Source organism: Danio rerio, chromosome 3, assembly GCF_052040795.2.
Source record: "Danio rerio strain M-AB ecotype USA chromosome 3, GRCz13ab, whole genome shotgun sequence".
Taxonomy (NCBI): Eukaryota; Metazoa; Chordata; class Actinopteri; order Cypriniformes; family Danionidae; genus Danio; species Danio rerio.
In genome coordinates this window covers 5,294,052-5,307,778 of record NC_141023.1, presented here as the reverse complement: position 1 = coordinate 5,307,778, position 13,727 = coordinate 5,294,052, and the positions used below count along the sequence as shown (strand labels likewise).

The 13,727-nt window shown below is 40.1% G+C and overlaps 3 protein-coding genes across 3 annotated transcripts in view; all 3 read left to right on the top strand.

Annotated features, from left to right (window-relative positions):
• LOC147845451 (uncharacterized) overlaps positions 1-13,727 on the top strand; it is a 140,632-nt gene that overhangs the window by 24,894 nt on the left and 102,011 nt on the right. The gene's annotated exons all lie outside the window — the stretch shown is intronic.
• Positions 1,104-3,288, top strand: LOC147845455 (GTPase IMAP family member 2-like). Its single transcript, XM_087243871.1, has 3 exons — positions 1,104-1,236; positions 2,455-2,490; positions 2,678-3,288. Exons 1-3 carry the CDS (start codon positions 1,194-1,196, stop codon positions 3,271-3,273), a joined length of 675 nt encoding a protein of 224 aa, XP_087099997.1. The 5' UTR covers positions 1,104-1,193; the 3' UTR covers positions 3,274-3,288.
• Positions 2,682-12,639, top strand: LOC141381084 (interferon-induced very large GTPase 1). The gene is made up of 4 exons (XM_087243518.1): positions 2,682-3,218; positions 5,593-6,207; positions 7,322-8,781; positions 10,509-12,639. The coding sequence occupies exons 1-4, from the start codon at positions 3,206-3,208 to the stop codon at positions 12,522-12,524; spliced, it is 4,104 nt and encodes a 1,367-aa protein (XP_087099644.1). The 5' UTR covers positions 2,682-3,205; the 3' UTR covers positions 12,525-12,639.

Sequence of the window (13,727 nt, the reverse complement as noted above, 5' to 3'; positions counted from 1 at the left end):
ACCTCTGGCATCAAAAAGACATTCACGCCCACAGAACTGCCGCTCAATGGATATTTTCTCTTTTTCAGATCATTCTCTGTAAACCCTAGAGATGGTGGTGCGTGAAAATCCCAGTAGATCAGCAGTTTCTGAAATACTAAGACCAGCCCTTCTGACACCAACAATTAGGTTCAAAGTCTCTTAAATCACAGTTCTTTCCCATTCTGATGCTCGGTTTGACCTGCAGCAGATCGTCTTGACCATGTCTACATGCCGAAATGCACTGAGTTGCCGTCATATGATTGGCTGATTAGCAATTTGCATTAACGAACAGTTGGGCAAGTGTACCTTATAAAGTGGCTGATTGGTGTATGTACCACAGCCACGGGGCTGTGCATTTGATAACATACTGGGCTGTACAAGCTTCAAAGTTACTCACAAGACATTTAGCCTTTCAGAATACAGAGTGAGTAAAAGTCTAACTTAATGATAGTTACTGTTATAACAGCTATTCTGAGAACACATTAAATGACTTATAGTCGTAGTCAAGAATAGTCTTGTTTTTGCTTTAAATGAAGATTAGCTTGCTTACCCCATTAATGGATTATTTTGCTTGATTTAAGGAAAAACTCATTCAATTTGGACTTTGAAAGTTGTTTCACTTGTCTAGAAAATATTTCTTGATTTAAGAACTTTTATATATCAGGACTAGAAACAAAACAAAGATTAAAAAAATCATTTTTTACAGTTTGTCTGCTCCTGCAGCCTGATCGGATCAGATACACAGAAACTGGTTTTTATCTTTTTAGCGTCACCAACTCTTCCCGCGGATATAGGTTTCTTCCTGATTCATGCTGACAACAAATTAAGTAACACAGAAGACGGATGAGACCTTGACAAGCAGGTAATAACTTTTGCATTTCATATATATTGCCCATATGTTTTTTTTTTTTTAAATGTGACTGATTATAATAAATGTTTTGGTCTCAGAAACAATTCTGTGCAGTACTGTTCAGTTTTGGTAAAGCAGAAATACTGGTTGAGATTAAGTCTGTAGTTTATCACTGATTCTCTTACTACAAATGTACACTATTGACTCTATATGCTGTCAGCAATTAGGTAACTAGAATGCTAACACGAGTTGAGGACTTCTGAAGCTTTTAGAGGATGAACAGACAGAATTAAGAGGATGATCAGCTGAAGACGAAGGACAGATGGAAGAATTAAATATTGATATGTACAGCAGTGAAAGCAGAGGTAAGAATTTAAAATATTTGGTTTCAAAAAATTTATTTCACAAAGGTGCCCCATATGGACGTCACATAGAATTTTATATATATATATATATATATATATATATATATATATATATATATATATATATATATATATATATATAAATATATGAGTAATTCCTACATTTCCATATTTTGTTTCTGGTTTCCATGCATAAGAGTCAAATTTCATGTAATGAATACTTTTTTTTTATAAGCATAAATGACATAAAATGTACTGACACATATATGTTACACATGCAACATGATGATAAAAGTTTTAGATAGAAATTGTATGCATTAGGAATATACAGGGTGGGCCATTTATATGGATACACCTCAATAAAATAGGAATGGCTGGTGATATTAACTTCCTGTTTGTGGCACATTAGTATTTGTGAGGGGGCAAACTTTTCTTTTTTTTTCTTTTTTTTTTCTTTAATTTTTGGGTTGGGGGCAAACTTTTCAAGATGGGTGGTGACCATGGTGGCCATTTTGAAGTCGGCCATCTTGGATCCAACTTTTTATTTTTCAATAGGAAGAGGGTCATGTGACACATTAAACTCATTGGGAATTTCACAAGAAAAACAACCATGTGCATGGTTTTAACATATCTTTATTCCTTCATGAGTTATTTACAATTCCTAGTCTACAGTTAGATAGGAAAAAAGAACTTGTTCCACTCCTAAAAAATCAATTTATTCACATATTTTGGTAAGTAAGGGTCTGGGGGATGTTGGAAGGCTGCGCTTTTGTTGATGCTTGTGTACTCACGATATGCTTGGCAAACTTCTTTCCAAACGCGTGACTGGTCTAGCTACCATTCTGAAGGGGAACATCCTAGCTTACGTGTGCTTTTGAGATGACCTTTTGTGCATTTTACAGCTGGCATTCGATAAGTTTTGATACATAAGTGACATTGTCTCTAAGCGGTCTTTCTGTGTGCTCACTTTGTGTCTGAGTGCTCATACAATAATTAGCAGGTGTTTGAACTGACAAAATGCTGATGTTTTGTTGTTTCTGGAGACCAAGACATGAGCTGTAAAGGTCCCACCCTCTTTATAAACAGCAACTCATTTGCATTTAGAGAGACACATGTGAAAACAGTGCTTCTACTCAAAGTGCATAATTTTTTTTATTTTCATTTTGTGCACATGAGATCAGAGTCCACTAATATTCTGTTTTGTTTTGTCTTTTACAGTGGGGTGTAGTAGTCCATTTTGGGGTCGTCCTAACAGTATGTTCAATACATAATCTATTTCAAATGATAAATGTTATATACAAAAATGTATATTGTCAGTTCTTAACATTTAATAATGGTAAGCAATGCTATGATGTAAACGATACCAAACAATAAATTGTGTTTTGAGTTCTGGTATTACAGAAGTATCATGTAGGCTTAGACTGTGTATTGTATGTTTCAGTGAGTGATCTGAGGATCGTTCTTCTGGGGAAAAGCGTGTCAGAAAACAGCGAGGTGGGAAACTTCATCTTGGGCCGATCAGCATTTGACAGTGAAGCTCCTCCAGGTGTTGTGGAGAGAGTCGGAGGAAGACTGAGGGACAGACACGTGACGCTCATCAACAGTCCTCAGCTGCTCCACACAAACATCTCAGATGACCAGATCACACAGACGGTCAGAGAGTGTGTGAGTCTGTCTGATCCAGGACCTCATGTGGTGGTTCTGCTCCTCCAACATCAGCAGTGCTCAGCGGAAGATCAAGAGCGTGTGGAGAAGCTGCAGGACTCTTTCTCTGAGCGTCTTTTTCAACACACCATGGTGCTCAGCACACAAGAGTCCACTGAACCCAATGAGATCCTGCAGAAAATCATCCAGACGTGCTCAAACAGACACTTCAGTCTTCAGAGAAGCAGCTCTGCTGATGATCTTCTGGAGGCCTTTGAGGACATCGAGCAGAGCAATGATGGACGGTACCTGATTTGTGCTCAATATGAAGCTTCACAGTGTTTTACAGTGGATAATCAGATCACAAGAAGAGGCGAGTATGATGAAATCTGATGTTTTATCGATATATGAACACTAACAATTTAACCCTGATTTGACTTGCTGACAGGTTTTGGGAAATTGCAGACAAATATTTAAAATCAGAGGTAAATTGATGCTCGTTCTGATCTAGAATAGAATATAATAAAATACCTTTTATTGTCACTGTACACATATATAAAGCACATTATATATTTGTGCGATGAGATTAAGGCCCTGTTTTCCTTTTAAAACGTTTAGCTATGGTTACTCCTTCTGTCCACGCTACGGCATAGTTTTCGAGCCCCAAAAACTGAGTGTAATGAAGTTTGTTGTGTGGGAAAAAGGAGGTAGAGAACCGACGCAGTTTTAAATTATTTATTAATCATTAATCACAGTGACCAAAAACTACTGAACCAAAACAAATGGAGGGCAGCTCCTCTCGGAGACTGCCGTCAAACTGAAAGCAAAAGTAAAACAATATGCCCGTGCCCGGTCCTCTCTCTGCTTCCTCTGCCATCATTCCTCCTCTTAATAGTCCAGAGCTGCTTCTGTGGGATTCGAGGCTGATGCGCACCACAGGTGCATCCACTTACGCGCGGCCTCATTCCGTTCCCATGGCTCTTGGCCACGCCCCCTGCCACACTGAGACTTGAGAAATGCTGTAGAGGATGTTTTTGTTTTAAGTTACGTTTATTTATAAACTAATTTCGAGAGGATCACATGCTTATGATTGCTTGCAGCCGGCCCCGCATTATTCAATTTATGATTCATCAATCAATTTATTCCTAAGTCACTATAAATACCCTATAATAATTTCCATATGACAGCCATCTTCATTTTGAAGAATCCCCGCTTTCACCCCTACTCCTCCTCCTTTCTTAGATGGGTGGCACGGTGGCCCAGTGGTTAGCACTGTAGCCTCACAGAAAGAATGTCACTGGTTCTAGTCCTTACCAAGCCAGTCGACATTCCTGTGCATAGTTTACACGTTCTCCCCCGTGTTCATGTGAGTTTCCTCTGGCTTCCCTGGTTTCCTCCCACTGTCCAAAAACATGCAACTTAAGTTAATTAACTAATCCAAATCAGCACCATAGACATGCTCCTAGTAAGTAGTTATCTCTTAAGAGCAATCACTATCTGTTCATTAGTTACTACGGCAGGGGAGTTATCAAGATCCACCGGGAGTCTAAACGGGAGGGAACCCCGGGCTCGAGAATCTTATGAGCTCAGGGCTCTCTCCCGGGGCAGCATGCCAAACAAGCTTTATAATCAATCATCAGCTAAGTGTGGACATGGAATTTTTTTTTTTTATCAAAAATGCTGTTTTAAAACTAAATGTATTGGTGTAAACGGGGCCTAAGTGCATCACACTACTCAGTGCAAACATGTAAATATATTCTTACAATACAAGTCAGGGTGGGGTTATGGTTAGTGTAAGTTGACATTTACTTGCAAAGTTTCTTATAGTCAGTTAAATGTCCGTTGAAGGAGCAAAATCAGCAGATATTAAGCATTACAGTCTAATACTCAAATGGACCATCAAAATAAAGTGTTGCTAACAGTTCTGAGGTAAAAAGAGAGATGTATAGTGTTTTCTCCACCTTACTAAGAGAAGAGAAACTAAGGCCCCGTTTACACTAAGGCGTTTTAGTTTGAAATGCATAAGTTTTGCTATGGTTACGCCATCCGTCCACACTACGCCAGAGCTTTCGAGCTAAACTGAGCTTTTTGGAAAAGCTGGATTAGCCGTTTTCATTCAAAAACGCTGCTGCTCCGTCTCAGTGTGGATAAGGGAAAACAGAGACATCTGAAAACGGAGGCGGGGCTGCTGAGATTTGCTACCTGTTTGGGGCTTTTGTGTCATTGCGTATCCTTCCCTTATTCGTCAAGCCCGTATCACATGAATATAACACATGGCTTTAATGCTACCGGTAGACAACAGACCAGCCTTCACTGTAAACAACAACATGGACAGAGAAATGGGACCGTTGTTTGCACTATTGTCTGTTTTAGGTGCCATTGTGCCGTTCAACTCTGCCTTTTTTACTACAGCAGCTGCATATATTTGCTAGAACGTGCATGCCCAGAGTGCGCAAATCGTTACATAATATACATTTTTGGTGCTGTAGTGTGGACGGAGATATGTTCAGAAACGCTAGGTGAAACGCTTGTGTGGACGCAGATCGTTTTTGATCTAAAATGCCGTTTTCAAACTAAAACGCACTAGTGTAAATGGGGCCTAAGAGAATCACAGATACCCCAGATAGTCATGTAGTGAGAAAACAACAGTCAACTGACGGTTTTGACAGTCATGCAGTGAGACCTCTGTATAATCTTCTTCTTCTCTTTCAGACTGTGAGAAGCTGAATGTGGTAGTGTGCGGGAGCAACGGCTCGCTGAAATCTTCCATCTCAGAGCTGATACCACAGCACACAATCAGAAGATCAGGGAGTGTGAGCACAGACGTGGATCTTTATGGTCATCAGATCAATGTGCTGGAGCTTCCAGCTTTGTTCAAGACTGAGCTCTCGGAGGAGGAAGTGATGCGACAGACTCTCGACTGTGTGTCTCTCTGTCAACCTGGCGTTCATGCTTTTCTCTTCATTATTTCCGATGCTCCACTGACCGATGAGGACAAAGCAGAAATGGAGGTGATTCAGAGGGTTTTCAGCTCCAGAATCAACAAACACCTCATAACCCTCATCATGCAGAATTCAGAGCATCAGACAGCTGAACTCAATGACGAAACACAGGCTGTCACTGAGAGTTTTGGAGGACGACATCATATCTTTGGTCCCACCACTCAGGTGTCCATGTTGATGGAGAACATTGAGCAGATGCTGGAAGAAAACAGGGAAGAGGTTTACTCAACAGACACGTTTCTTGAGGCACAAATGAAAAAACTGCTCCACTATGAAGACATGAAGAAGAAACTTCATTCACTAGAGACAAATTTACTGTCGCAAGGTAATGACTAGAAAATCTGTCTGAGCTAAAAGAAGAGGTAATTTTAAAACCCCAGTTGATGCGGCTCTTCCACAAAGAAAGAACTTTTCAGAGTACAATCCAGAAAGGTTACCCTCTGCACCAGGGGTGGCCACTTCTGTTCCTGGAGAGCCACCTTCCTGCAGATTTCAGTTGCTACCCATGTCAAACACACCTGAACCAATTAATTAGGATCTGAACACCACGTGATAATTACAGGCAGGTGTGTTTGATATAGGTTGCAACTGAAATCTACAGGAAGGTGGTTCTCCAGGAACAGGGTTGGCCACCTCTGCTCTGCAGTAGAAATCAGAGTATATGGTCTAGGGCAGGTAAGGGCAAACTCAGTCCTGGAGGGCTGGAGTCCTGCAGAGTTTTGCTCCAATACTAATCAAACACCTGCACATGCAAACCAATGTCTTCAAGATCTCTAAAAAGCTATAGGCAGGTATGTTTGATTAGGGTTGTGTGTTTGATTAGATTTCGCAGGACACCAGCCCACCAGGTCCAAGTTTGCAGATTCCTGGTCTTGGCAGTTGTTTAACTTACGGGAAAAGTCTTTGGCCTAGAAGGGATGGGGATGTGAGGTTAGGTAAAAACGTTCATATAAAAAATTCTGCTAAACTTGAAGGACTGGAATTGTACAGGGATAAGATGAATAAGTACAATGTGGAAGGAATAGAAGAATATACTTTTTTATACAAGTAAAACAGATAAACTTAAATAAAGGTGGGTAACAAAACAAACATACTAGAGCAGGGGTGTCCAAACTCTCTCCTGGATGGCCGCTGTCCTGATGAGTTTAGCTCCAACTTTCTTTAACACACCTGTTGGAAGTTTCCAGTATATCTAGTAAGAGCTTGATTAGCTGCTTCAGGTATGTTTGATTAGGGTTGGAGCTAAACTCCTCAGGACACTGGCCCTTCAGGACTGAGTTTGGACACCCCTGTAGTAGAGATTATTTAAACATACAGATCAGACACACTTCATTAAATACACCTCTGGAGCATTTAGGATGAAAAAATGTGTTGATTTAAAAAAAACTTGGGCATTAAACTCCCATCTACCCAAGTGTAAACCATTATTTCTTTTACAGGTCCAGTGGAGACTGAAAATGAACTGAGGATAGTCCTGTTGGGAAAAAGTGGAGTGGGTAAAAGTGCAACTGGAAATACCATCTTAGAAAGATATGTGTTTAAAGCAGAAACATCTCAAGAGTCTGTTACTCAAGAGAGTCAAAGCGAAACTCGAGAAATCAATGGTCGACACATTACTGTAATCGATACGCCAGGACTGTTTGATACTGAACTCACTAATGAAGAAATCCAGAAAGAAATCAGCAACTGCATCTCCATGATTCTGCCTGGACCACACGTGTTCATCATCGTGCTCAATTTAGGACAGAGATTCACTCAAGAAGAGGCTAAATCAGTGGAGATCATCCAAGAGACATTTGGGGAAAACTCTTTAATGTACACCATGGTGCTCTTCACCAGAGGAGATTATTTAAGAAACAAAACCATTGAACAGTGTTTGGCGAAACCTGGATCTCCTCTAATGAAGCTGATTGAAGCTTGTGGACACAGATTCCATGTGTTCAACAATAATGAGACTGAAGACCGAACACAAGTGGCTGATCTTCTAGAGAAGATAGACAACATGTTAAAAGCAAACGGAGGAAGTTTCTACTCTTGTAAGATGTTCAGGCAAATAGAGAGAAAAAAGCAAGAACAACAGATGAAGATCCTGATGGACAGAATAGAGCAACTGAATGGGGAAAAAGTACAACTGATGAAGGAACAAAACGAAGAGAAACACAGAATGGCGACGATGATGGGTGTAGTGGATAAACTAAACAGAGAAAAAGAAGAACTGATAAAGAAACACGAGGAAGAGATAACAAGAGAACGAGAGAAGTTTACGATTGAAATTAAACAAATTAAGAAAGAAAAGCGAGAACTTTGGACCAACGATGAGACAGAAACAGACAGTCAATTGGACAGAAGAGAAAAAGTGAGGAAGAAAAAAGATGAGGAGTGTCACAAGGAGAAGATAGAAGAGGAGCTGGATGAAGATGAAATTGTGAGTAAAGAAGAAGAGGATGAGATGCTCAGAGAAATGGAACAGATTTGGGAGGAATTTAAAAAAAATACATATAAAAGAAAAAGGACAAGAAAACAAGGGGGATTAAAAGATGGACTGGAGGTGCTGGATGAGACGTGGAAAGAGGATTTAGAGAAAGAAACAAATATTCAGGAGAAAGAAAAAGAAGAACAGGAGAAACTGAAACTAGAAGAAATACAAAACCAGGCTGATGTTGAACTGTATCAGACTCTCAGGATTAAAATTAAAGAACGAGAGAGAATAGAAAGAGAGAGACAAGAACAACCCCAGGATTCAGATAAACAGAAAAAAGGAATAAAGACTTTAGAAGAGAAACTGAATCTCCTTGATCATCAAGATGAGCTGAAGAGAAGACAATTAGAGTTGAGGGAGGACTATGGCAAGGAGAAAAAGATGAAGAAAATCTATAATAAAACCAATGATTCACTACAGGTGAGTGTGTATCAAGTTCAAGTTCATTTGTTTATAGAGCACATTTAAAAGCAGTCACAAGACTGACCAAAGTGCTGTACATTCAAGAGTTCACACTTAGCTGATGATTGATTATAAGCAAGTTTGGCATGCTGTCCCGGGAGAGAGCCCTGAGCTCGAAGGTTCTTGAGCCCTGGGCTCCCTCCCGTTTGGAGGAAGAGAGGGGAGCCTTGAGCTCAGGTAGATCTCGACAACTCCCCCTTGATAAGAGCTGATGACTAAAAATTGAATGCTATTACAAGATATGCTGCGTTATAAAATTACCTGAATTGCAAATTTAGATTTATCAATTTACTTGTTGTGCATGTTTTTGGAATGTGGGAGGAAACCGGAGAACCCGGGGAAAACCCACGCAAGCATGGGTAGAACATGCAAACTACATACAGAAACGACCACCGGCCTGTTGAAGGACTAGAACCCGTGACGTTCTTGCTGTGAGGCGACAGTGCTAGTCACTGGGCCACCGTGCTGCCCTATGGATAGAAAGGTAAAAAGGTAGGGGTGGAAGGGGGGATTCTTCAAATCGAAGATGACTGTAGTGAAAAAACCCTGGCTCTTTATAGTGGGTTAGGAATGGCCTGATTGGCGGATCATGCATGCTAATGCAGAACCAGCCGTGTTCAATCATAATCACGTGCTCCTCTCGAAATTAGTTTATGAATAAACTTCACTAAGACAAGGTGAAAATAAAAAGGCAGGATATAAAAACATAGAAATAAGGCAAGAGAAACTTCTGTAAAAATGTAAAAAAGTAGCAGTAGCAGTCATCTTAAAATGCCAAGCTGAAAAGGTACGTTTTAAGAAGTGATTTAAAAATAGATAATGATGGAGCCATTCTAATCTTAAGGGGCAAGGTGTTCCATGACCACAGGCCACAGCCATGTCACCCTGCAGCCCAAGACCGGTTACTCACTGAAGCTAAGCAGGGCTGAGCCTGGTCAGTACCTGGATGGGAGACCACTAGGGAACACTAGGTTGCTGTTGGAAGTGGTGTTAGTGAGGCCAGCAGAGGGCGCTCAACCTGTGGTCTGTGTGAGTCCTGATGCCCCAGTATAGTGAAGGGGACACTACACTGTCAGTGGGCGCCGTCTTTCAGATGAGACGTTAAACCGAGGTCCTGACTCTCTGTGGTCATTAAAAATCCCATGGCACTTCTCGTGAAAGAGCAGGGGTGTAACCCTGGTGTCCTGGCCAAAGTCCCTCTATTGGCCCTTGCGATCATGGCCTCCCAATCATCCCATTTCCACCGAATTGGCTCTATCACTGTCTCTCCACTCCACCAATAGCTGGTGTGTGGTGAGCGCACTGGCACCGTTGTCCTGTGGCAGCCGTCGCATCATCCAAGTGGATGCTGCACACTGGTGGTGGTGTGGAGAGACCCCCCCCCCCCCCTCATGATTGTGAAGCGCTTTGGGTGTATGGTCATACACAATAAATGCGCTATATAAATACACATTACATTACATTACATGACTGAGGACCCGCCACAGAGAAAGCTCTGTCCCCTCTGCGTTTCAGCCTAGACTGCGGAACTGAAAGAAGATTTATAATAACTTAATTCTTGTTTGAATATGAATGAAGGTTTCAAAAGATTGGAACAACACAAGGATTACTTATTAATGACAGAATCTTAGGTGACCTAAGCTTTGATTATACAGGATAACTTGTGTTTGTTTCAATCCCAAAAGGTTGCCGCCTACAGAAAACTGATTGCACAATACACCAAGTGGTCCTGGAGTCTTTACAGAGCCATGATGGAAATAGAGAACAAGCTGTATAACCACATAGACAATGATGTGATCCATGTGGTTGAAGAAACTGATCTGCAAAGAGAACTAAAGACGAGTGAAGTGGACAAATTAATGTCTGACTTTTTTGAGAACGATGAGGATAAATATATATTGAATAAATGGAAAACGTTGTTTGAAAATAAAACCAAAGAGCATCTGGAAAACACGGTGAAAGAGTCGACGCAGAAATTAAATAAGATTCTTCGCCAGCGAGACCTGAGGAAAAAGAGTGATGCTGAAAGGAAACAACACGAAAACATGCTCTACGAAAAGAGCAAAGAACTCACTTTGGAGTTCAAAGACAAAGCAAACGATGAAAAAACACTAAAGAAGGAGTTTCATTTGTTTTGGGAAAAGAGTGTGAAGGTGATCAGCAAAGACAGTCCTTCGATTAAAGAGATTGACATAATGAAGGATGTGAAAAAGATCCTGAGTGACATCTACGACATTCCTACCGTAAGGAAGGATAAGGATATTTTCTCGGTGCAGATTTTTGTAGATTATGTAAAGACAAACAAATCTTGTCATGCTGACGAAGTCCAAATCCGATCGTTTGTCTCAGATGTTGTCCAGCAGACAGATAAAATGATCAAGTCCCTTAACTTGGCAAAGATGGGCTACAGCATCAGCTCCATTCAGCAAGTCGTAGAATACATCAACAAAAGAGTAACAGAACATCAAGAATTGATGAAATATAAACTGAAGAGTGAATTCTTGAGGGATTTGGTTCTCTCCATCTGTAAAAGGGCAAACAAGATGATCACTGACCAACTCAGGCTGTTCAGAGAAGCCAATGACCCTGCAAAATATTTGAAGAAGAAGAGAGAAGAGTACTATAGTGTTTTCAGTAATTACTGTCATGGAGCAAAACCATCTGCTCTATTTGGTCGGATCATCTGCCAGAAACTGAAGGAGCCCATTGAGCAGAGCGTCTACAAGAAAACCGCCAGAGATCTGACAGATGAACTGAGATTAAACTGTGAATCACTGAATGGAAACAGATCAAAATTAGAGAAACACATCCTGAAGACACTGGCAGAAGAGGAGGACTTTGACAAATACATAAACTGCATTCATAATCCCAGAGATTACTTCATGAATTTCATCAGAGATGAAGTCAGTCGGTACGTCACTGATAAGTTCAGAGTCAGCATTTTACCCAAGATGATGGAGAACATTGAACTCCTCAAACAGAAGATCTTGAATGCCGCACATGAATCCACAGTACAAGCTCAAGTCAACAGTGGGGATGTTGAATTGTGGTTGGAAAACTTCATACAGCAGCTCTCAGGTCAGTTGATCTTCTCTGAAAAAGACCTCAGTGGAATAAACTATAAGGATGTCAAGAACTTATACCTAGTGGAAGATGTGATCAGACAACAACTTACTCATGTTATATATGGAATCAGCAGTGAATTCAACACGGAGACGTTCCCGTCTAATCTGGACTACGCTTTCAGGCCAGATGAGCTTCTGATTGATCACTTCTGCCAATGTTGTTGGGTTCAGTGTCCGTTCTGCGGAGTATTCTGCACAAACACCATACACAACCATGCTGGAGATCACAGCGCAGAGTTCCACAGAGTGAGAGGAATTAATGGAGCAAACTACTATTTGACACAGAATCTCTGTGCTGATATTTGCACCAACTTGGTGGCAAGTGATCAGTGTTTTTATATACCAGACGAATGGTTTAAATACCGAGAATATAGACAAGCAGGGGGAGTTTATGCAGACTGGAGCGTCACTTCGGATCTCTCTGAACTGCCCCACTGGAAGTGGTTTGTGTGCAAATTCAAGAAACAACTGGAAAAATACTACAGTAAGACTTTTGAGGAGAGTGGCAAGATTCCAGACGAATGGAGAAAATACTCAAAGCAAGAAGCTCTATTGAGTTTAAACGAATGCTTCTAAAGAAGTGTCCACTAGTATAAACAAGTAAATAAAATAAAATGGGTAACACTTTACAATAACAGTACATGAATAATGATGTATTAATATGTAAACTAAACATTACTTTATTATGAATTAATGATGAGTTAAGGTATGCACTAATTATGAATTAACTTTAACTACAACATGATTCACATGAGTTCATGTGTGAATAATGGCTGTGTGACAGTCTTGCTTGGGCTGTCTTCTTACTGTACACTGTACAATGGAGACAGACAGCGCGTGTAAATAGTTGCTGGTTCAAAGAAAATGACCACCTCCACAGCAATGCTTCGTTAACTCTGCTCTGTTTTATTTAAAACAGTTTTATAAATATTTTTTATATGCCAATGAATTCTTTTTAACTTTGTGATCGTATAGTGTAAATTTTAACAGTCAGAATATGAAAAACATAACACACTTTGAATTTTACATGACAAATTAATGAATCACAATTCTTAATGTACAATCACTGAGTGTAACAGAGCAATACAATTCAACTCCAAAAGTAATGAAACTTCCCCATCTAGTGGAGACTTTTAGTAACTCGTTTTGAGTAAGAAGAAAAATAATTACAATTAATTTATAACATTTAACAAATATCTGTACAATGGAGACAGACAGCGCGTGTAAATAGTTGCTGGTTCAAAGAAAATGACCACCTCTATATGAAACACAAGACAAATTGATTTCAATCAGGCCTCGTTATATAACCACGTTATAAACTCAAAATTGAGCAGCACACTCGACGCCAAACACAACTCAACAGTGTCCCAACATATTCATTGAAACATTAAGTCACATTAAAGCTAATATTTATGTGTTTTAAACACTTATTAATGGTCATTTTCCACCCGGGAGAAACGTGCAACTTACCCACAGCAATGCTTCGTTAACTCTGCTGTGGGCGGTCTCTACTCCACGCACTTATTACATCACGCACACTCTAGAGGGCGCTGTCCCCATTTAGGTATTATTTAACACACTTATTTACTCCGTTACAGCTGCCTTAATTACTTGTTAGTTCATGATTGTTTGTTAATTAATGTAATAATTACCACATTAGTTTATGCTTAATTTAACCATGATGAACTCATGATATGTTAATGTATAATTATGTTGTGACTTTACTTGGAGGGGCACATCATCATTAACCCATTCTTAACTACTCATGAAGTCCTTATG

What these genes read in the sequence shown, in the direction of transcription:
- LOC147845455 (XM_087243871.1), top strand. Translation starts at nt 1,194, where the DNA reads ATGGAAGAATTAAATATTGATATGTACAGCAGTGAAAGCAGAG. An exon ending in GTACAGCAGTGAAAGCAGAG is followed by an intron (nt 1,237 to 2,454) that starts GTAAGAATTTAA and finishes TGTCTTTTACAG; the next exon opens with TGGGGTGTAGTAGTCCATTT. An exon ending in ATTTTGGGGTCGTCCTAACA is followed by an intron (nt 2,491 to 2,677) that starts GTATGTTCAATA and finishes TGTATGTTTCAG; the next exon opens with TGAGTGATCTGAGGATCGTT.
- LOC141381084 (XM_087243518.1), top strand. An exon ending in GACAAATTTACTGTCGCAAG is followed by an intron (nt 6,208 to 7,321) that starts GTAATGACTAGA and finishes TTTCTTTTACAG; the next exon opens with GTCCAGTGGAGACTGAAAAT. An exon ending in AAACCAATGATTCACTACAG is followed by an intron (nt 8,782 to 10,508) that starts GTGAGTGTGTAT and finishes CAATCCCAAAAG; the next exon opens with GTTGCCGCCTACAGAAAACT.